The 23,313-nt window shown below is 33.9% G+C and overlaps 3 protein-coding genes across 11 annotated transcripts in view; all 3 read left to right on the top strand.

Annotated features, from left to right (window-relative positions):
* Positions 1 to 23,313, top strand: part of LOC143915157 (uncharacterized) — a 510,169-nt gene that overhangs the window by 156,623 nt on the left and 330,233 nt on the right. The gene's annotated exons all lie outside the window — the stretch shown is intronic.
* LOC143915904 (uncharacterized) lies at positions 458 to 3,327 on the top strand. The gene is made up of 7 exons (XM_077436724.1): positions 458 to 630; positions 707 to 867; positions 930 to 1,109; positions 1,329 to 1,460; positions 1,935 to 2,066; positions 2,209 to 2,334; positions 2,413 to 3,327. Exons 3-7 carry the CDS (start codon positions 966 to 968, stop codon positions 3,325 to 3,327), a joined length of 1,449 nt encoding a protein of 482 aa, XP_077292850.1. The 5' UTR covers positions 458 to 630; positions 707 to 867; positions 930 to 965.
* On the top strand, positions 10,992 to 22,013 carry LOC143915143 (uncharacterized). Of its 9 annotated transcripts, XR_013260881.1 has the most exons (15): positions 11,003 to 11,128; positions 11,202 to 11,363; positions 11,439 to 11,618; positions 11,838 to 11,969; positions 12,264 to 12,395; positions 12,507 to 12,632; positions 12,715 to 12,943; positions 15,813 to 15,923; positions 16,000 to 16,161; positions 16,236 to 16,415; positions 17,597 to 17,728; positions 18,034 to 18,165; positions 18,312 to 18,437; positions 18,510 to 20,774; positions 20,854 to 22,013. XR_013260881.1 is itself a non-coding variant. In XM_077435603.1 (14 exons), the coding sequence occupies exons 7-14, from the start codon at positions 12,911 to 12,913 to the stop codon at positions 19,779 to 19,781; spliced, it is 2,142 nt and encodes a 713-aa protein (XP_077291729.1). In that variant the 5' UTR covers positions 10,992 to 11,128; positions 11,202 to 11,363; positions 11,439 to 11,618; positions 11,838 to 11,969; positions 12,270 to 12,395; positions 12,507 to 12,632; positions 12,715 to 12,910; the 3' UTR covers positions 19,782 to 22,013. The 9 variants fall into 9 exon arrangements, 8 of the variants coding, with proteins under 8 accessions (XP_077291729.1, XP_077291732.1, XP_077291728.1 ...); XM_077435603.1 differs by having other exon boundaries at positions 10,992 to 11,128; positions 12,270 to 12,395; positions 18,040 to 18,165; positions 18,510 to 22,013; XM_077435606.1 differs by having other exon boundaries at positions 10,992 to 11,128; positions 12,715 to 12,766; positions 18,040 to 18,165; positions 18,510 to 22,013.

Genomic DNA, 23,313 nt, shown 5'->3' with positions numbered 1-23,313 from the left:
CTTAAAGCTTTGACGGTTACTTTGGCCATTCATTTTTAAAAGTATTTTACTTTTAAAATGCAATCAAAAACCGACACACCGACTGATTGCCGATCCGACAACCGAGATGCTCGAAAGATTTTTGCAGCCCAGTGCCCAAAAAGATTTAATATTAAAGGTCTCTTTTGTATAATTAACTAAATGTTTCGTAAAAATTTAAATATTTGTCTAGAGTTCTGTCGTTGAAAGAAATGTATTTTGCTACACAATCGATACGGATCATGATTTTATTATCGTCGATTTAAAAAAAGCTCGGAAACACTACCAATTATCACGATACAACCTTTTAAACTATCAATACGGAACTTCATACGCGTGCAACTGTTAATAATATTGATAGTGTAGCACGCCATGGAAAACCGCGATTTTAAATCATTAAAACAAGTTCTCTTTCTTCCCAGCTGGCAACCCTGATGGAGGCTGACAGGTGGAGGTGACACTTTGAGCGGCGCCTTATTGTTGTTTCTTGTTTTCGAGATGGAGGACAGACTTTGCCTTTGCCCTGCTCCAGCCGAGTCTTCTTCCACTGGCTTCCATGACAATTCTCTTCCACTGTTTCAACGGATTCCTTCAACGGATTGTCAGCTGCGGGTCGGTTAAGCTTTCAGTTTCTTTTAAACCATTACTTTGTCATTGGTTAGTCTCATTGCTATTTTTTCAATTGCAGGTTAAGAAAGAAGATGAGCTGTCAGTTACGACATGTCCAGGTGCTAATCCACAGGCAACTGGTTGTAATTCTCCTGTCAATGATTATATACATGAACAAAATGATAAATCGAGTGCCTTCGAATGGAGTGAATCGAAACAAAACATCTGTCCCATTAAAATGTGAATTTATCACTAAAAATTTTACACATTTAAAATTATACAACATTCTTTTTATTTTATAGACGTGCGGAGGTAAAGTTGCATCAAGTGATTTCAAAATGGAAAATACTGACCACATTGAAACTTCGTTACCAACAGATTCCATTTATAAGAAAAATCTCTCAAATTCTGAATTAAGCCATGAAATTAAATTCGAACATACATCGGACAGCGAGTCTACATTACCACTGCACCAAGAAAATGTAATACAATATTGGAATAAGAACATTGTTCATCATCATAAAAGATTTCATTCTAGTGAAAATGTCATACAAATGTCTGGTTAATGTCATTTGTCTTAAACTAGAGACTTTTCACACCTCATAAATTTCATACTGTCGGAAAGCCTTACAAATGTTATATTTAATCAGAACCACGACCTTTTGCTTTGTCATTAATTAGTCTCGTTGCTACTTTTTCAGGTGCAGATTAAGACAGAATATGAATTGCCAGCATCAGGATGTAATTATCCTGTCAATGATAATTTATATAAACAAGAACCGAGTACCTTTGAATGGAATGAGTCGAAGCATAACTTGTCTTCGATTGAAAATGTGAGTTTATCAATAAAAAAAATTCCAAAAATAGTATACTCATTTAAAATTATAGATTAAAAGAAAATGTAATACAATTCGATATGAACATTGTGCGAAATCATTTTCTACAAAAAGTAGGCTTGTGAACCATTAAAGATCTCATTGTAGTAAAAATATACCAATCACTTGTGGTCTCTTTTTAATGTCATTTGCTTTAGCCTTCTCACCAGTGGCGTGCGCTGAAATTCTCTCTCTTTTTGTCGTACAGCCTTACTTAATGTGCACGAACGGGATACAAGAGGAACAGCCTGTTTCTCTTGTATCCTGCTCGTGCACATGAAGTAAAGCTGTACGACAAAAAGGGAGAGAATTTCAGCGCACGCCACTGCTTTTCACACATTAATATTTTCATACTAGTGGAAAGCCATACAATATGATGTTTGTACTAAAACACTACATTTTGCTTCATCATTGATTTTTCTCATTTGTCAGTTGCAGATTAAAATAGAATATGAATTGCCAGCAACTGGTTGTAATTATCCTGTCAATGATAATTCATATAAACAGGAATTGAGTGCCGTCGGATGGATTGAATCTAAGCAAAACTTGTGTTCTATTGAAAATGTGAGTTCACAAAAAAAAAAATTAAGCAAAAACACTAGCCTTTACATACTAAGGAATAAAACGTACAAATGTGATACTTGTACGAAAACACCACCTTTTGTTTTGTCATTAATTAGTGTCATTGCTACATTTTTGTTTGCAGGTAAAGACTGAATATGAATTGCCAGCATCAGATTGTAATTATCCGGTAAATGATAATTTATATAAACAGGAATCGAGTTCCTTCGAACGGATTGAATCTAAGCAAAACTTGTGTTCTATTGAAAATGTGAGTTCTCAGAAAAAAAGATACAGCACAAAATATTTTACAGATTTAAAATCATACAACATTGTTTTTATTTTATAGATGTGCGGAGGACAAGCAACTAGAAGCGATTTCAAAATGAAAAATAATGACAATATTGGATCTATATTACCGACAACTTCCAATTATAACAAATGTCTCTCGAATTCTGAATCAAGCCATGAAATTAATTTTGAACATGCATCGAAAAAGCCGCATTGGTGTAGTATTTGCAAAAAATCTTTCAAACGAAAATATCAACTTTTTAAACATGAATTACAAATTCACGTTCAAGAAAAACCTTACAAATGTGAGATTTGTTCAAAAGGATTTATCGCTAAATATGACCTTACGATACATGAACGTGTGCATACTGGGGAAAAGCCGTACAAATGTAATACTTGCTTAAAATCATATATTTCGAAAACTCAGCTTACAAATCATGAAAGATCTCACAGTAGCGAAAGCCTATACAAATGCAATATTTGTTTAAAATCATATACGCAAAAATGTCTGCTTACAAAGCATGAAAGAAATCATAGTGGGGAAAGGCCTTTTAAATGTAATTTATGTTTAAAAGATTTTGTTGAAAGATCTAACTTGATGAGACATATAAAGGCACATACTGCAGAAAAGCAGCATAAATGTGATATTTGTTTTAAATCATTTTCTAGGAAAGATGACCTTGTTAGACATAAGTTATATCATCTTGATGTAAAACCGCACAAATGTAACATTTGTTCAATGGCATTTGTTCAAAAAAAGAACCTTATAAACCACGAAAGAACTCATACTGGAGAAAAGCCATACAAATGTGACATTTGTTTTAAATCATTTGCTATAAAATCTTACATAACTATACATAAAAGATCACATTCTGGAGAAAAGCCATACAAATGCGATATTTGTTTCAAATCTTTTGCTAGCCAATCTAACTTTCAGAAACATTTCAAATCTCACACTGAAAAACTGTGTTAAATATATAAAATTGTCATCTTACGCTATCCCACTTTTATATTCCACCTCAGCTAGCCTAGGTTATCGAGAGATTATTTTAATCTATTTGTCTGGTAGCCTGCGCTCATCATTATTTTCCTAATTGAATGTGATGTATGAGTGGATTTTTGATCGTCTCTCTTCCTCTTGGGCCTCGCAGGAATATTTTGTATTTGTGGCTGGCTCTTACATATTGGTGCAAGACATCCCCTACTTTGTATTTTATTTTTTGATATTTTTACTTAAATTATTGTTTATTATTATTTTACTTAAATTATTCTACTATTATTATAATGTTATTGTTTTTTATTATTATGTATAAATGTATTTTTTTTCCGTTTATATACATATATTGAGCTTTCTCATGAAACAATTTTTATGTGTTTTATATTTCCCTTCACCATCAATTACGGGGGTATTCTAGTCTAGAAATTTGAAAAAATCGATTTTTTGTTTGTTTCATATTTTCAAAGTTTAAACCTTTAAGAATATGTCCTTAAGAGGATTTTTCAAAATTCAAATTATTTTCGGAGCTGTTTTAGTGACGTGGCATCCTACCGGCGCTTAACGTTACCCGAAACTTTAAACGCGTTTTTCTCGAAACTACTTTTTCCAACGAGTTTGACATGATATCTCAAGTTCTAATGTACCAATTTACTTAAAATTTGGTGTGATTCTTTTTTATATATCCCTCTATGGTCCGTACCAGAATTATGTAAAAATTTTGTTGTTTAAGATTTAAAAAAAAGGCCAAAAAATTATTTGTTTTTTTCAAACAGTTTTTGTTTATTTTTTTCCGTGGTACGGACCATAGCGACACTCTTATTAATTAAGAATCTTTTTTTTTTTTTTCGGATGACTAGAAGGGTTGGAATCGTGTCAAGATGGAGGCACCCTTTTTTTTACCTCCCACACTTTTTAATTTTTTCAATTTTTAATGTTTTTTTTTTTCATTTTTGTTATGTATTATTGAAATATTAATAAACATATAATAAAAAAATGTATAGCAAAATTGTTTTTAGTTTTTGTTTTATTGAATTTTAAAAAACGCCCAAAATTTGTCTCTCTAGACTAGAATACCCCCTTAAAGTAATTTCCAATGCGTTTTTAATAAACTTCAATAAATGTTTTTTTAATGATAATAATAAAAATTTCATAAAAAAGACATTCGCGTAGCAGTCTTCTGTACGCGATTTTCGTAGCGGTACAGAAGACTGACCCTTCTTACCATAGATATAGAATAACTTCTATATCTATGCTTCTTACTAAAGCACTCTTTCTAACACTCGCGAGTGCGAGTTTTAGAAAGTTGTAAACATTTTTTTTCATCCAATACTGCGGTATAAACTTTTTAATATGTTCAATAATAAAGTAAAGTAAAAAAGCACTTTAATGATTCCTAATAAATCTGCAATAAAATTATTAAGATGTCAATTGCGGATTTTTTAAATCAGTTTTCAATATTTAAAAACAAACATCCCAAAGTGTTTAGAGACCGATAATATTTTCAAATGATTCAAGTAATAATGTTATTAAAAAACGATTTCCATAAAACAGTTTTCAGACTTGTATTGTACCTCCAGATAAATGTTATAATTAGAGGTAGGACCGGAAGCGTACCGTTCTTTGTTTATTGTTCGTCGTGCATTGTTCATTTTTATGGTGAACCTTTTTTTGTACTCTAGCTTTGTAGTTTGCTCTATTTCCTGAAAAATAGACCCAAAACGCCCTGATTCCTGGAAAAAGCACGCTTCCGGTCCTACCTCGTATCACGACATAAGGTCCAATGATATAAGATCCAACGACAAAGGTAATTTGGAATCAGGTGTAGTCAACCGGGCTTAAATTGTTTTAATTATTTTCCGAATATAATAATAATGTTAGATTAAATGTTCCGTTATTGTATCGGATATCGAGTCAGGTGTCGTCAATCAGATTCTTAAAATAAAAAGATACAAAGTAAAGGAAGTTTTTTGATTTATTATACTTCAATATCACACATCCGATTGACAACACCTGACTCATTCACCGAGTATTCAATGGAATATTATTATTTGTTGTATTCGGAAAATAATTTGAATTCGTTTGGCACCACCTGACTCGATGTCCGATTCAATCGCGGAGTATTTAACTAAGCATAATTATATTTTGTAATCGGAAAGTAATTTAAACAATTAGAATCTGATTGACGACACCTGACTCGATACCCGATACAATAACGGAGAATTTAATCTAACATTATTATTTTATTCGGAAATTAATTAAAACAATTTAAACCCGGTTGACCACACCTGACTCCAAATTCTATTCATTCGCCGAGTATTCAATCGAGTATCGAGCAAATTGACTCGATATCCGATTTAAATATGGAGTGTTTTATCAAACATTATTACTTTTTTACTTTATCTATGTTTTATATTTTGTTTTCGGAATTTTTTGGCTGAACCTTTAACCGGTTGGTCGATTTTCGGTCGGACGTTTTATCATCTGGGTTTTTATCGTCTGGATCACTTATCAGGTGAACATTCTATCGGGTGGATCTTCTTTCGTGGAACCTTTGTCGTTGGATCGTATATCCTTGGACTTTATATCTATATCCAGTGGTGGCTCGTCCATACGCACTGCGGTACTGCAGCACCCCCAAGGAAATTGAGAAAAATTTAATATTATTATATACATAAATGTATGTATATTATATGAAAATATCAATATTATTTAAGCGTGTATTAAGCTCGCCCGCACACCGATACATCTAATAATGTTCATACATCGCGGTACTAATATCAGAAAGTGAGGCATCATTTATGATTTTGTGCAGTACGGTTTTCGATGGAATATGCCGAGTGGGCGAAGGAGGGGCGCGGGGGCAGCTAGAAGCTTGGTCCGTACTGCACTCCCAACAGTACACATTTCTTTTTGCGTTCGTGTGCGCGCTGCGCGCTCGACAAGCTCCTCATTTTTTCTCATTTCTTCTGCACCTTTTGTCTTTCCTTCTACACCTCTTACCCTTTCTACGTTTCTACACTTCCTTCTACACGTCACTATTTAAGATGGCATCAAAATCAAGGAAGCTGCAACCTAGTAATATCAATTCATTTTCAATTAAAGAAAACTTAAAAAGTTAAAAACTACCTTTGAGCCAGAACGGTGTTTTTCATCAATAAATAGAATAAAGACATACATATATAAGAAGCACAATGGTTCAAGAAAGATTGACGGCTTTGTCTATGCTGTCAATTGAAAAAAAATGATTATGAACGGTGAAAAATTTAACGAAAAGGTGATAGACCTTTTTTCAAGGAAAAAAGACAAGAATCAATTTTTTAATGAAATAAAATACATATAATGTTTAATTTTGATAATTTTGTTGTTAATAGTAAAATATCCAAATAAACATTTATTTTTATTTTTAATTAACCGCAGCACCCCCAGATATCTTATCCACGAGCCGCCACTGTCTATATCTATATATTGGACCTTATGTCGTGGAACTTTTGGAAACCCGTTGTTCAAAAATTGGGGTGACACCACTGAGCACACGAAAGATGAGGACGCGATGTCTTCATCAACACGAGCAGATGGCGCTACACCCGTTTACACAATATTCGTTCTGAGATTTTCAATCCGCCATTGAGTAAATAAACTGATTTGAAAAGCGTTTGAAGCTCGCAGGGGGGTGGCCGCTTCAAATAACGTTCACTAGCCAACTGTGAGCGTCCTTTTTGTCGATGAAAAATGATTGAAAACCGCGATATTACATCATTATAACAAGTTCACTTTCTTCCAGCTGGCAACCCTGATGGAGTCTGTAGTGCAGATGATTCACTGTAAGTTCGCCTAATGCAATTCACCTAATTCGAGTATACCTAAGCGAGTTGGTCGAATATCAACATACCTAACGACGACCATACCTAATGTCATACATACCTAACTGCAGTTTACCTAAATACAAATTGATCGAATGAAGGTTGTTTTACGTTGACGGATAGATGGCACTTTTGCATTGATAATTTCAAGATTATTTAAAACAAAATAAAATATTAAGTTGTATTTTAAAATTTATATTTTATTAATAGATGAAGTCGATCACTGGCACGTATTTATTGTTTTTAAAAAATGTGCGTGTTTGGCTGTGTATTTTAGTGATAATTCAAACACCATTAAATATCTTTGAAACTGAAACACTGAAACTTTTTACTGCGTAATAAAATTTTAATCGTTGCGCTATAATTTTTTTTTTCATTTTCAAATCTGCCGGAAGTAGCATTATTTTTCTTTGAATTATTATATATCCTAGACCGTGTATCGAACTGAAATTTTATATCTATAACTCGTATTAACTTGTACGCTCGAACTTACACTATTTTTTGGACTTATTAATTAAATGTCTACTCTTATCGAAAAAATATAATCCTTCAATTAATATTACATAAATAATAAATAATCAATAAGTTTTATAAACCGGAAACGAGCCTTTTATTACATACAAATCTCAAAAATGATGCGACTGCTGCTGCCGATGCTGCTGATTTTTTCGAAACTATTGGATACTCACATTAAACTAATAGTTGATAGTGTCATGCCGACTCGAATTGCAAGTCAAGTGCCGTTTTATTAAGTGATAAGCAATACTGTGCTACATTCATTGAAAGCCTAGGTTCTATAAATCATATTCATTAAGTAGATAGAAGAAACGGAATTCAGCGAAGAAATGTCATACGATGAACACTTACCATTTTACATATCGACTAATTCCGATAAGTCATATTTTAAATCCATTGTCATATGAAATAATTATTATATATGGGATAGATGAAACATATTGTGACTAATCAGAATATATTACAACAGGTAAATATACTTTTACTATACATATGTACTCTGTTAATATTTTTCTTATATAGATATATACTTTTTACCCGAACACTAGAAAAAGTCAAAGATTTGTGGAAACATTGTGTTTCATTAGATACTTACTCTAGAGAACAGCTGACATTGTTGTCATTAACAATCTTTGAGTTTTACTGAACAACATTTCAAATCTATTTTCAAACAAGAAATCGAACGGAAATAAACTAGAAAATATATATCACTCTTTATCTTCCGGCGACAATTCGTCTTAGATTGTAGATGACAAGAGTCTCCACTTGCTGAAGTTGAAAATTATAAAGAAAAAGTAAATATATATTAATTATTTAAATAATGGGAATAAAAAGTACACAGTAAAATTTTTAAAATTGAAAGAAATAGTCTTTTGAAATTTTTTTAATACACAATAGTTATGATAAATATTAATAAACACGAAAACACAGTATTTAATGAATGGTCTGGTATACAAATATTTAAAATATAAAAAAAACTCATGGGGTGGTGATTTATTGGCAGTCTTTTCACTACACAATAACCATGAGCGGTGACACATCACTTGCAAAACTTGATTTTAAGTGGCAGTCGTTACATAACAATTCATTCCACAATAACAACAATTCAAAACAACATATCAATTCGGAAATCAGCGAAAACACTTAAAAATGCTGAATTCCATAATTTATTGATAAATATTACTTATACTATGCTATTTTTAAATTTTTCGTTCTAGTATATTTAGAACTGAAATTTGGATTTAATGTACGTTTAGAATCCTAGCTCCATGCTTGAAACCCAATTATAAATGTGATATTAAATTCTGAACTAAAAAAGGATTTCGAAAAAATATGCGGCTTCAAATTTTTAAACTCTTTCCAATGTTAAATTTTATTTATCGCTGTGTGAATGAGCTGATAAGCATTATATTTTGTGCGAAACAATTAGACATGTCACAAGCTACAGTTATTGTGTACAGACTCCAGGGATGTTCAACTCGAGAGCACCCCGGAAGTCGGTTTTGTGAGATAGCTAGTGGTAAGCTTGGGCGGGGCTGGTTTCCTCAAGGTGCCTTCCTTCGTCGTCGGTGGTCTGGTCTCTGCTGATGTCGGCTGCTCTGCTATGTCCCTTTCTCCTTCGTAATGTGCGTGGGATGCGTGATGTGGAAAAAGGGAGGAAATTGTATAATAATGAAAACAGGTTGTAATTCTGTTTGTATGGTGACTGTATTTTATATATATATATATATACAGAGATCAAGCAGAGGGGACAGGGGGGAGGGAGTAACAAAGTAACCACGCGTGCCTTTTGAGGTTGGCCACGCGTAGCTCAGTTGTCTGCCTTCTGGACGAAGACAGACCAAGCTTCCTCTGGTGCACACCGGACGGATACTGGAGCTGGTCTCCAAGTATCGTCACAACCCTCACCAGCCTCTAGCTGGTGATTTCGGTGGCGAGGTGGGCCCCGTAAAAACGGGGTGTTTACGCGCCAAACCGCTATTGACAACTGTCAGTTTGTGTGCCAACCGCTGTCTCAGGGTGGCCAGCACAAAAATATATCGGCCAAATCGTGGGTCGTAAAGCCACGAAAGCCGATCATCAGACATAGTCTGAACATATTGATTGAAATCATTATTTACTTAGGGTCTGTGTGGTGTCACTAATAGAACAACCAAATACCATGATCGGTGGAGAAGAGATGGTCATTGAAATTAGCAAACGTCTTTTCGTTTATATACGTACCAAATTTTTTGTAAAAAACTTCTATAGCTTCACACAAGAGTATTTTTATTACATGACTTGATACAATAGTCAATTTTCTTTAACGTTAGTTGTTTTACTTATTGATTATTCATATATTGAAAAGAATATATGTGTTCTGTGTTGTCTGTAATAAGTTGACCATCTGTAATACCACTCATGAGTTTTTATTACATGAAAATGTTTATTATAAATTGGTTTATTTCTGTAACTTGATTAATAAATTATTTATTATTTATTGTATTGCTTGTTTCTTGTCTTGTTATTATTGTTTATATTTCATTGTGTTTTGCAATCTACGTATAAATTACTAACTGATTTATATTTGTTATGTATTCATCATAATTTATATTTATTACGTATATTTAAAATTATTAATTATTTATTATGGAAATTGTATCAATCGTAGAAATTGTACTGGTCTGTCTATTATACATGCGTTTTCTTCTCACCTTCTTTTAATATTGATGATTGGAAAGCCAATTTTAATATATGTACAGTAAAAAAAATCTGTATATCTTTTTTGATTCCTTTTTATTACTTTGTTTTATCATAAATTTTATTGTAAATATGTACAATGTTTGCTATATAATATAGTATAGTATATATAGCAAAAGATAATACAAAGCTACAAAAGCAATTAATTTTTTCAATGTCCTTAATTTAGTTCACTCGCCATTAGGTGGGAAATCCTTTTTAAATCTTCTGTCGGGCGCAATATGGTGTATATAGAGTTTAAGGGCTATTTGCAAAGAAATGTTATAACATTTATCTGTCTATGTTACTACGCCATCTATTGATATCGCGTCGAAAAATTACTAAATAATAAAATCTACTACTATTGGTTTGAAACTCGGCTACTGCTGGTTTGAAACTCGAAATTAGGTGAATGTGTCATTCGGTATAAAGATATTAGGTGAATTTACCATTAGGTCAATAGATTTTCGGTAAAAGCGTCATTAGTGGAATTGCATTAGGTGAATTGATTTAGGTGTATTGCATTCGACCAATTTACCTGCTCCCGTGCAGATGATGCTTTGAGCGGCGCGTTATTGGTGATTGTTGTTTTCGAGATGGAGGACAGACTTTGCCCTCGTCCTGCTCCAGTCGAGTCCTCCATCTCCATCTATGGCAATCCTTTTCCACGGGTTCAGTTTCAGGTTTCAGTTTTCAGTTTTCTTTTAAACCATTTCTATGTCATTATTCAGTCTCATTGCTACTTGTCAATCGCAGGTTAAGAAAGAAGATGAGCTGTCAGTTACGATATGTCCAGGTGCTAATCCACAGGCAACTGGTTGTAATTTTCCTGTCAATGACGGTATACATGAACAATACAATAAATCGAGTGCCTTCGAATGGAGTGAATCAAAACAAAACATCTGTTCCATTAAAAATGTGAATATACCAGTAAAAAAACACTAAAAATATTACACACATTTAAAATTAAACAACATTCTTTTTATTTTATAGATGTGCGGAGGTAAAGTAACATCAAGTGATTTCAAAATGGAAAATGCTCACGATGTTGAAACTTCGTTACCAACAGATTCCATATATAAGAAATATCTCTCGGATTCTGAATTAAGCCATGAAATTAAATTCGAACATACATCGGACAGCGAGTCTACATTACCACTGCACCAAGAAAATGTAATACAATATTGGAATAAGAACATTGTTCATCATCATAAAAGATTTCATTCTAGTGAAAATGTCATACAAATGTCTGGTTAATGTCATTTGTCTTAAACGAGAGACTTTTCACACCTCATAAATTTCATACTGTCGGAAAGCCTTACAAATGTTATATTTAATCAGAACCACGACCTTTTGCTTTGTCATTAATTAGTCTCGTTGCTACTTTTTCAGGTGCAGATTAAGACAGAATATGAATTGCCAGCAACCGGTTGCAATTATTCTGTCAATGATAATTTATATAAACAGGAACCGAGTACCTTTGAATGGAATGAATCGAAGCAAAACTTATCTTCAATTGAAAATGTGAGCTTGACAATAAAAAAATACTATACTCATTTAAAATTATAGGTTAAAAGAAAATGTAATACAATTCGAATTTGAACATTGTTCGAAATCATTTCCTACAAAAAGTAGGCTTACGAACCTTTGAATATCTCATTGTAGTGAAAATACCAATCACACGCGATCTCTGTTTAATGTCATTTGCTTTAGCCTTTTCACACATGAATATTTTCATACTAGTGGAAAGCCATACAATATGATGTTTGTACAAAAACACTACATTTTGCTTCATCATTAATTTTTCTCATTTGTCAGTTGCAGATTAAAACAGAATATGAATTGCCAGCAACTGGTTGTAATTATCCTGTCAATGATAATTCATATAAACAGGAATTGAGTGCCGTCGGATGGATTCAATCTAAGCAAAACTTGTGTTCTATTGAAAGTGTGAGTTGACAAATAAAAAACACCAGCTTTTTCATACAAAAAAATTATAATACTAACAGAAAAACGTACAAATGTGATATTTGTACAAAAACACCACCTTTTTGATTACAGGTTAGGACAGAATATGAATTGCCGGCCACTGATTGTAATTATCCTGTAAATGATAATTTACATAAACAGGAATCGAGTTCTTTTGAACGGATTGAATCTAAGCAATACTCAAGTTCTATTGAAAACGTGAGTTCACTAAAAAAAAAAAACAAAAAAAAGCGCAAAATATAGAGATTTAAAATCATACAACATTGTTTTTATTTTATAGATGTGCGGAGGACAAGTTACTAGAAGCGATTTCAAAATGAAAAATAATAAAAGTATTGAATCCATATTACCGACAACTTCCAATTATAAAAAATATCTCTCGAATTCTGAATCGAGCCAAGAAATTCATTTCGAACATGCATCGAATGGCGGGTCTACATTACAACTGCACCAAGAAAGTGTAGTACGATTCGAAAATGAACATACTGGGGAAAAGCCATTCAAATGTGGTATATGTTTTAAATCATTCGCTTTAAGCTGTAGCCTTTCCATCCATAAAAAGGAGGTTTGTAAAAAAGATCAGCATTGTAAAGAAAAGCAGTACAAATGTGTTATTTGTTTAGAATCATATAATCAAAAATCTCAGCTTACAAAGCATGAAAGATCTCATAGTGGGGAAAAGCCTTTCAAATGTGATTTATGCTCAAAATCTTTTGCTCATAAAGCTTACTTGTTCAGACATGTAAAGTATCATAATGCCAAACCGCACACATGTAACATTTGTTCAAAGTCATTTTTTCGAAAACATCACCTTATAAACCACAAAAGCACTCATACTGGAGAAAAGCCATACAAATGTGACATTTGCTTTAAATCATTTGCCATAAAATCTTACATTGCGGAGCATAAACGAACACATTCCGGAGAAAAGCCGTACAAATGCGATATTTGCTTGAAATCTTATTGTGCTCAATCTAACCTTCTGAAACATATCAAAACTCACACAGAAAAAATGTGTAGAAAGAATAAAATCCTCATTTAATTTATAAGTATATGTATATATCTTTTCTTTAACTGTAATGTAATTTATTTAATTTGTAATAAAAATTATGTCTGCAGTTTTTTTTTTTTGACCGTTAATTCTGGTGCACCGCAATTTTTTCTCGTGGTCAAAAGTGCACCGTGACTTCGAAAAGGTTAATAACCACTGGTATAGTCGATCGTTTGCTAGCAGGTTTAAAAACATGAGATCAATCTATCTTATATCGACTATCTTATATCGACTATCTTCACTTGTATTACCGTCAGTATCTTCATTTTTAGTGGATTATCTCTTGTAACTAGTCAGTTTCAGGAAAATAATGTTATGTTTTGAAAGCTTATTTATATGTATATACTGTTATTTTATAAACTAAATTATTGTTAAATATAAAAGGTTCTATTATAAAATTTGTACATACACCTCACGGCACCGAAAGTCAAAATATCGTAAGTCGAAAGATCAAAAAAAAAGGGTGCATGGTAAACGATACTATGTATATATATAATATATATCAGTGGCATGCGGTGAAATTATCTCTCTTTTTGTCATACAGCCTTGTTTAATGTGCATTTAAAGAATCGTAAAATATTCTCAACTTCAACTGAAACTGAAAGAGTTTTTTTCCATTGTTGGGAATTTTTGTACCAAATCTAGAAATAGGCTTTCCGATTCTCATTTAAATATTTTAGTATTCTTAAGAAGCTACTTTAAATAAGTTTACTATTATAATTACATTTTTTCCAGTTAATAGATATATTATGTATTGTTTATTTTTTTCATATTTTGTAAATAGGTATTTTTTTATTAATAAAAAATATTTTTTACACGTGTCCCGGAATCCTGGGAACGATCCCGGTTTCCGTCCCGTGTCCCGGGAATTGAAAAAGTCCGGGTATACAGAAACCCTAATGTATAGGTATAAATATATATTAATTTATGAATAGTTAATTTATTTTGTTTCTTTTCTATTACATTTTTGACCATTGTGTCACCTAAAAAATATTTTTTATTGATTATTATTATTTGTTCATTGTTATGACTTGAGATAGAAGCTAACTTCACATCTTGCTAATGGATTGCGTCTCCATCTGACTGAATCAGTTAACCTTCCTACCTTTAGGTACAAACACTGATTTCTCAGGAATTCGAACAAATGCTAATTATGGTTCATATTTGATGCTATAGATAGCTCCACCATAGATAGATTTCGCGGTAACTATATAAATACAGATAGCTGTATATATAAGGATTGGATTATTACGCACATTGCGATTGTCCAAAAGACAATTTTTGTGTACCGTTTACCATGCACCCATTTTTTTTGATCTTTCGACTTAAGATCTTTCAATCTTTGCCTTCCAATATTTGCGTTTTCGGTAATTTCACATTCCGGCTCGTCACGGAGACCGCTCCCATATAGCCACCTGTGGTGGCTATATGTTCATTCATTCCAAAAGTTCATTCATGGTTTTCCCCCATGGTGCCTATGGATTGTAGTCGCTGGTCTCTGGGATGGTGCTCACGTCTCTCTGCTGCAGCGTGACGTATGTGTATGTGTGTGGTGAGAAGGTTATACATACAAAAATAGGATTTACGTCTGTTTAGGAAGTTAATTTGTATACAGAGAGCAAACAAGTGGGTGGGGGGGGGGGGTGAGCTGAAGCGCCCCGCCTTATGGTTGAGGTTATGTGAAAACCTCGACAAATACGTGGTACGTATCCTAGACTTCGAGACGAAGAAGGATACGTACTTTGCCGAATACCGGAGCCGCATCAGATCACAGCTGATTGACTGGACCGGTGTGGATAAGGTCGGATGAGAGATGCTCGTCCGAGTAGTTGCTTCGGAGGAGTGAACAGGTTGAGCTCCTGAAGCTCACTGGCATCTGGGGACGATGCGCTGGTTTCTATGCTAGTTGATTATGCAACGCGTAGCTTGGATGGTGAGATCATATTCTGGAAAACTCCTACGGGGTTGAGGTTATCCTTTCTGTGGCTGTGCCTCAAGTTTGGTTGGTGCGTAGCTATGTAGTGCGGTCATCGTCTCCGGGGGTTTCCGTGTACTCGTGATTGCATTTATATAGCGAGTTGATGGTGTTTTTGCCCTAGTTCGAACAAAGGTATTTCGATCAAGGTTGACTACGGGTTCATACAGTGCAATTTCATTGCAAAATAACCAAAGGTTCTGTCAAAATTTCATTGCTTGATTAGTGTTCTGTCGTTGAAAAAGTATGGAAAACCGCGATGTTCTCATTTCTTCCCAGCTGGCAACCCTGATAGAGTCTGTGGTAGAGATGACACTTTGGGCAGTGCGTTATTTTTTTTTTTGTTTTCGAGATGGAGGGCAGACTTTGCGTTTGGCCTGCTCCAGCTGAGTCCTCTTCCACTGGATTCCATGACAATCCACTTCCACTGGTTCAACAAATTCCTAGCTGCTGTCAGCTGTGGGTTGGTTAAGGTTTCAGTTTCTTTTAAACCATTACTATGTCATTGGTCAGTCTCATTGCTGCGTTTTCAATTGCAGGTTAAGAAAGAAGATGAACTGTCAGCTACAATATGTCCAAGTGATAATCCACCAGCAACTGGTTGTAATTCTCCTGTCAATGATAATGTACATGAACAAAATGACAAATCGAGTGCCTTTGAATGGAGTGAATCAAAGCAAGACATCTGTTCCATTAAAAATGTGAATATACCAGTAAAAAACACTAAAAACATTTCACACATTTAAAATTATACAACATTCTTTTTATTTTACAGATGTGTGGAGTTAAAGTTACATCAAGTGATTTCAAAATGGAAAATACTCAGGACATTGAAACTTCGTTACCGACAGGATCCATATGTAAGAAATATCTCTCAGAATCTGAATTAAGCCATGAAATTAAATTCGAACATACATCGGACAGCGAGTCTACATTACAACTGCACCAAGAAAATGTAATAACATATTGGAATAAGAACATTGTTTAAAATCACAAAAGATTTCATTCTAGTGAAAATGTCATACAAATGTCTGGTTAATGTCATTTGTCTTAACCCTTTGACTGCTACAACAACGATAAATCGTTGTTTTGAAATCGGCGAAGATTGCTACGACGATCGTTGTTGACGTCATTAATTGTCGTATTTCGATACTTTCTTTGAGCCACCAGCGCATCAGTGGCACGAAACATTTTTTTTATATACGTATTTATATTTATTTTTCAATCAAGCTTTATAAATATTTATCAATTTTTTAAATAAAAGCTCTTCAATTTCGGGTTCATCATCAAAGTAAATTTCGGGTTCGTTGTCAATGTCATATAAGGAGTTATTACTTGGGAATTGATTATTATCGATAAATTCATTTTCAGAATCAGTAGAGCTGCTGATTTGTCGAGTTCCTCGGCGAGGAGCTATTATTTCGCTTTCATCACTTTCACTGTCCGATATCATTTTGCAGAGTTAAAATAAATGGCAAAAAACAATAGAAATCCGCTTTCAATTATATAGGTCACGAGACGTCACGAATTCATGCAATCAATCAAATGCAACTGAAATGCATACAAAATGTTTATGATACATGTTGAAAAATTATTTGATTATTAGAAACTTCGCATCCTTGTGTGTCTCGCTCATACGTACACAATTAAAACCAAGAAAGAAAGAGAGAGAGACCGCTAACTGTTTCGAATATATCGCATGTTGTAAGGATACATCGATATCTAAAAATAGATTATTGAAAAGAATAAAGCCTCGGAAAACAATCGTCAAAACTTATTTAGTGTATATATGTAGGTATCTCTTTCGCACGCACGCATGTAAAAGCAAGACAGAAAGAGAGAGCACGAGTCCACGACTGCTTCTTAAAAATGTATATAAAGTATTATAAAAATTACGAGTGTTCGGCGAAGTAAGTATGTAAAAAAAAATATTATATTAATTTTTTTCAAAATAATTACAAATGTTAGCATTTTTCACTTGGACATTGAAAAACCTCGTAGCAGCCAAAGGGTTAAACTAATGACTTTTCACACCTCACAAATTTCATACTGTTGGAAAGCCTTATAAATGTTATATTTAATCAGAACCACGACCTTTTGCTTTGTCATTAATTAGTCTCGTTGCTACTTTTTCAGGTGCAGATTAAGACAGAATATGAATTGCCAGCTACAGGATGTAATTATCTTGTCAATGATAATTTATATAAACAGGAACCTAGTACCTTTGAATGGAATGAATCGAAGCAAAACTTGTCTTCGATTGAAAATGTGAGTTTATCAATAAAAAAAATACTAAAAATAGTATACTCATTTAAAATTATAGATTAAAAGAAAATGTAATACAATTCGAATATGAGCATTGTTCGAAATCATTTGCTACAAAAAGTAGGCTTACGAACCATTGAATATCTCATTGTAGTGAAAATATACCAATCACATGTGGTCTTTGTTTAACGTCATTTGCTTTAGTCTTTTCACATATGAATATTTTCATACTAGTGGAATGCCATACAATATGATATTTGTACAAAACACTACATTTTGCTTTATCATTAATTTTTCTCATTTGTCAGTTGCAGATTAAGACCGAATATGAATTTCCAGCAACTGGTTGCAATTATTCTGTTAATGATAATTTAGATAAGCAGGAATCGAGTGCCTTCGAATGGATTGAATCTAAGCAAAACTTGTTTTCTATTGAAAATGTGAGTTCACAAAAGAAAAAACACTAGCTTTTTCACACAAAAAAAATTTAATACTAACGGAAAAACGTACAAATGTGATATATGTACAAAAACACCACCTTTTGCTTTGTCCTTTATTAGTCTCATTGCAACCTTTTTGGTTACAGGTTAAGACAGAATATGAATTGCCGGCAAGCGATTGTAATTATCTTGTCAATGATAATTTATATAACCAGGAATCGAGTTCCTTCGAACGGATTGAATCTAAACAAAACTTGTGTTCTATTGAAAATGTGAGTTCACTGCAAAAAAGAAAAAGCACAAAATATGCAGATTTAAAATCATACATTGTTTTTATTTTATAGATGTGCGAAGGACAAGTAACTAGAAGCGACTGCAAAATTAAAAATAATGACAATATTGAATCCATATTACCGACAACATCCAATTATGAAAAATGTCTCTCGAATTCTGAATCAAGCCAAGAAATTCATTTCGAAGAAGCATCGAATGGCGAGTCTACATTACAACTGCACGAAGAAAATATAATACAATTCGAAAATGAACATTGTTCAAAATCTTGGCATGTGATCCATGAAAGATCTCATTCTGGGGAAAAGCCATACAAATGTGATATTTGTTTTAAATCATTCGCTTTAAACTATAGCCTTTTCACCCATGAAAAAGATCATGATGACGAAGAAAAGCTGTACAAATGTGATATCTGTTCAAAATCATTTGCTCGAAAACATTACCTTGCGTATCATAAAATAACTCATACTGGAAATACGTCGTACAAATGTGATATTTGTTTAAAATCATTTGCTAACAATTCTCAGCTTGCCATGCATAAAAGATTTCATACTGGGGATAAGCCTTACAAATGTGATATCTGTTCGAAGTCATTTGTTCAAAAAGGTAGCTGTTTGAGACATATGGAGTCTCATACTGCAGAAAAGCTACATAAATGTAATATTTGCAAAAAATCTTTCTTACGAAAATATCAACTTTTCAAACATGAATTACAAGTTCACGTTCAAGTAAAACCTTACAAATGTGAGATTTGTTCAAAATCTTTTTCCCATAAATATGACCTTAAGACACATGAACGTTCACATACGGGGGAAAAACCGTACAAATGTAATATTTGTTTAAAATCATATACTCAAAAATCTCAGCTCACAAAGCATGAAAGATCTCACAGTAGCGAAAGGCCGTTTAAATGTGATTTATGTTCAAAAAATTTTGCTCAAAGAGCTAACTTTGTGAGACATGTAAAGTCTCATACTGCAGAAAAGTTGCATAAATGTGATATTTGCTTGAAATCATATGCTAGGAAATCTGACCTAGTTTCACATATTATATCTCATCGTGATGTAAAACCACACAAATGTAACATTTGTTCAAAGACATTTGTTCACAAAAATGTCCTTAGGCAACACAAAAGATCTCATACTGGAGAAAAGCCATACAAATGTGACATTTGTTTTAAATCATTTGCTGTAAAATCTTACATTGCGGAACATAAAAGAACACATTCCGGAGAAAAGCCGTACAAATGCGAAATTTGCTTAAAATCTTATTCTGCTCAATCTAATTTTCAAAGACATTTCAAATCTCACACTGAAAAAATGTAAAAGTATATAATCTTCGTCTAATTCCTCAAAATTTACGTTCAACCATTGTGTTTTGTCTTTGAAATTGTTACTAATTTGGTAATTAAATGTCTTTGGAAGAACAAACTGGATTAAAACTTGCTATTTATTTAAATACATATTGTATGTTATGTTCTTTCTGAGACAAGATGGTCGCTGCGTGGAAAACCAAAAGACTAAAAAGTGCGGAAATTTTCTGTCCACTATACAAACTTTGATATGTCATATTTGAATATACGTTATAGAATTAAACATTTTTTTCTGCTATTCATACCTTAAATTTTATACATCATTTAAAAATCGTTTTTTATAATTTTTTTTTTTGTTATTCTAAATATGTTGATAAAATTCATCAAACTAAAACCTCGGTTTAATAATCTTCAATAATGTGTCAAAATATAATTTCTTAGAAAAAATCACTATGAGCGAAATTATGGGTAGAGTTAAGAAAGTGAAAAGATGTTCAAATCTATAATGGCCTTCCTGAAAACATCAGAGGTGCTAATAACATTAGCGGTGCCTTTTTGAAGGGTGTTAATGAATACCTCCATGGAAAATGTAATTATAATACTGTAGCAACCCCGAGGTACTGCCCGTAAAACCATTGGTTGGCCAGCGCTTCGCCGGTAAGCAATCACTTCCTTCCCGGCTGTCGAAATACAGTCGTTGGTCGGTGAATTGGGGACAAGCGGTTTGCATCTTTTGCTCGCAATACGAACCGTCATAAATAACTCACTGCAGCCCCTTTCGGGTTCATTTTTTTTGTATACTCCATCCTATGATCTACTCTATACATGCATATTGATTTGTGCAACAGCAATCATTGAAAGAAAGAAAGAAAAAATGTTGAAATGTAAGAGGACAGTTTGCTCTGGAATTTCGACTAGTGAGACGTGCGTTTTTTGGAAAATTTTCAGTTATTTCTTTAACAACATCGCGATTATTTCTTTTGCTGCAATCATACTGTATTTTCAAGTAAGTTGAACTTTTATTACTTAAAAAAATACTTATTTTACTTATTTAAATAGCCTCCCTTTTGTTTCTTTTATTTTAGATGGGTGGAAAAAAAGATCTACCTAGCGAAAAAAAAGCTGTTATTGTTGCATTATTAAAAGCCCAGAAGCACTCCATCCGCGAAATCGCAACAATGGAGGGGGTGGGGAAAATTTCTGTGGGGAGAATAAATCTCCGAATTCAAAGTGGCGTCGATCCGATGACTGATATGCGCGGTCATTGTGGCAGCAGACGAAAATTTGGCTCACGTGTGGATCGAAAGATCGTCAGACTGGTAACCAGGGATCGCTTTGCCACAAATAAAATGATTCGAGACAAATTAAAAGGCGATTAAATTGATATATCGGCCAGAACAATTCGACGACGCCTCAAAGAAGTCGGGCTTAGCGCAAGGCGACCGGCGAAAAAGCCAATGTTGACCAAACAAATGATAAAATCACGTCTTAAGTGGGCTAAACAACATCGGCACTTTACTTTGGAAGAATGGAAAACGCGAATTTAATTATAAATAAGATTATTGTGAAATTATTGTATATTAGAAAAATAGTTAATATGTATGCAAATTTCAAGGTACACTTTTCGGATGAATCTTCTATTCGTATGACAAAGAAAGTCGATACATTCGAAAAAGGGTCGGAGAGAGGTATAAAGAAGGATGCACTATAAAAACTACGAAACAACCCCCATCAATCATGGTGTGGGCTTCAATTAGCGTCCAAGGTCCGGGTCCCCTCTATTGTGTGAACGGTTCCATGAACAAAGAGCAGTACCTAAAGGTCTTAAAAGATACTTATTTACCCTCAATTCAAACTAAAATAAATAATGGCGATAGTTGGCACTTCATGCAAAATAATACTCCTTGCCACACAGCTAAATTAATTAAAAAAATTATGTCCGATCACCAAATTCCACTTCTTTCCTGGCCTGGTAATTCTCCCGACTTAAATCCAATAGAAAACGTTCGACACATTCTAAAATCTAAATTAAATAAACTTCCATGTTCTAATTTAACCACCCTAAAAGAAAATATCCTGTCAGTGTGGCTGGGAGACTCAAATAAGGAGATTAAAAATACCATCACAGCTTGCATTGAGAGCATGCCTCAAAGAGTATCTCTTTGCCTTAAAAATGACGGTGGCATCACTAAATATTAATTTATGTATTATTTTTTTGTATATTTATATTTTCAATAAACTATGTAACAACAAAAATACCTATTTGTTTTAAATTCGTTACCGTACTTCTGATAATACACCATTAAATATAGAATACGTGAAATTTGCGCGTTGTCCCCAATTCACTGACCAGGGACTGTAAATAGTTGTGCATTACCACCACAGTCGTCGCACTCGTCCTACCCCCCTAATACTTAAAATGCATATGTACGATGTACTTCTTCTTCTTGTTAATGCCTTGTCCGCATCCGGACGTTGGCGACCACCTCGTCGATTATTTGAATATATCCGCATCGGTCTTCAGCGGCTCGGAACAGATCTTCGGCGCTCATATCGGTCCACATGCGCATGTTTCGAAGCCAAGATAACTTTTTCCTGCCAATCCATTTTTTTCCTTCTATTTTCCCCATGGTTATCAAACGGAGAAATTCGTATTTTGGACCCCGTATCATGTGTCCGAGGTACTCCATCTTTCTCCGCTTGATGACAGAAACAAGTTCCCTGCCTCTCCCCATCATGCCGAGGACAGCTTCGTTTGATATCTTTTTGGTCCACGGAATCTTCAGCATACGCCTATAGACCCACATCTCAAAAGCTTCAATGCGGCTGATCATCTTGGTTTTCAGAGTCCACGTCTCACATCCGTGTAGTAATACTGTCCAGACGTAGCTCTTCGCGAATCTCAACCGCGTATGAAGATTGAGATGCTTGTTTGTAAGGGCCGCCTTCATTTTTACAAATGCTGTTCTAGCCATCTCGATGCGGATTTTTAGATCTTCATCTGGGTCCATCTCTTCATTCAGCAAGGTACCCAGGTATTTGAATCTTTTTACTCTTTCTATCACCTCTCCATCCAAGGTTAGATTCCCGGTGTCTGTTTGCATTCTATCTACTATCATAAATTTTGTTTTCTTTAGATTTATGCGCAGACCTCTTCGATTGCTTTCTTGATGTACACGGTCTAGAGATCTTTGCAGGTCTGCTAAATTTTCAGCGACTAGTGCCGTGTCATCAGCATATCTTATATTGGTGATCGTCTCGCCGCCCACCTTGATGCCCTCCGCCTCTTGGAGAGCATCGTGGAAGATGGATTCGGTGTAGGTGTTAAAAAGAGTAGGTGATAGGATGCATCCTTGCCTGACGCCCCGTTCTATAGGAATCTCATCAGTGAATTGATCATCGACACGTACTACTGCAGTCTGATTCCAATAAATATTTCGTAGCAATCTGACATCTCTGTCATCCAGGCCAATATTTTTTAATGTTTCCATCAGGCGAGCGTGTTGGACACGGTCAAAGGCCTTTTCAAAGTCTATAAAGCAGAT

The sequence above is a fragment of the Arctopsyche grandis genome, chromosome 8 (assembly GCF_051622035.1).
Source record: "Arctopsyche grandis isolate Sample6627 chromosome 8, ASM5162203v2, whole genome shotgun sequence".
Classification (NCBI taxonomy): domain Eukaryota; kingdom Metazoa; phylum Arthropoda; class Insecta; order Trichoptera; family Hydropsychidae; genus Arctopsyche; species Arctopsyche grandis.
Note: the sequence above shows the minus strand (reverse complement) of the source record. Positions and strands in the feature narration are given on the sequence as shown.

Bases quoted from the DNA above. Each gene is read 5' to 3' on its own strand.
- LOC143915143 (XM_077435601.1), top strand. From the start codon at position 12,911: ATGAACATACTGGGGAAAAGCCATTCAAATGTG. The intron at 12,944-15,812 runs GTATATGTTTTA...TTTGTTTTCGAG, and splicing joins GGAAAAGCCATTCAAATGTG to ATGGAGGGCAGACTTTGCGT. The intron at 16,162-16,235 runs GTGAATATACCA...TTTATTTTACAG, and splicing joins ACATCTGTTCCATTAAAAAT to ATGTGTGGAGTTAAAGTTAC.
- LOC143915904 (XM_077436724.1), top strand. From the start codon at position 966: ATGGAAAATACTGACCACATTGAAACTTCGTTACCAACAGATTCCATT. The intron at 1,461-1,934 runs GTGAGTTTATCA...CTCATTTGTCAG, and splicing joins ACTTGTCTTCGATTGAAAAT to TTGCAGATTAAAATAGAATA. The intron at 2,067-2,208 runs GTGAGTTCACAA...TTTTGTTTGCAG, and splicing joins ACTTGTGTTCTATTGAAAAT to GTAAAGACTGAATATGAATT.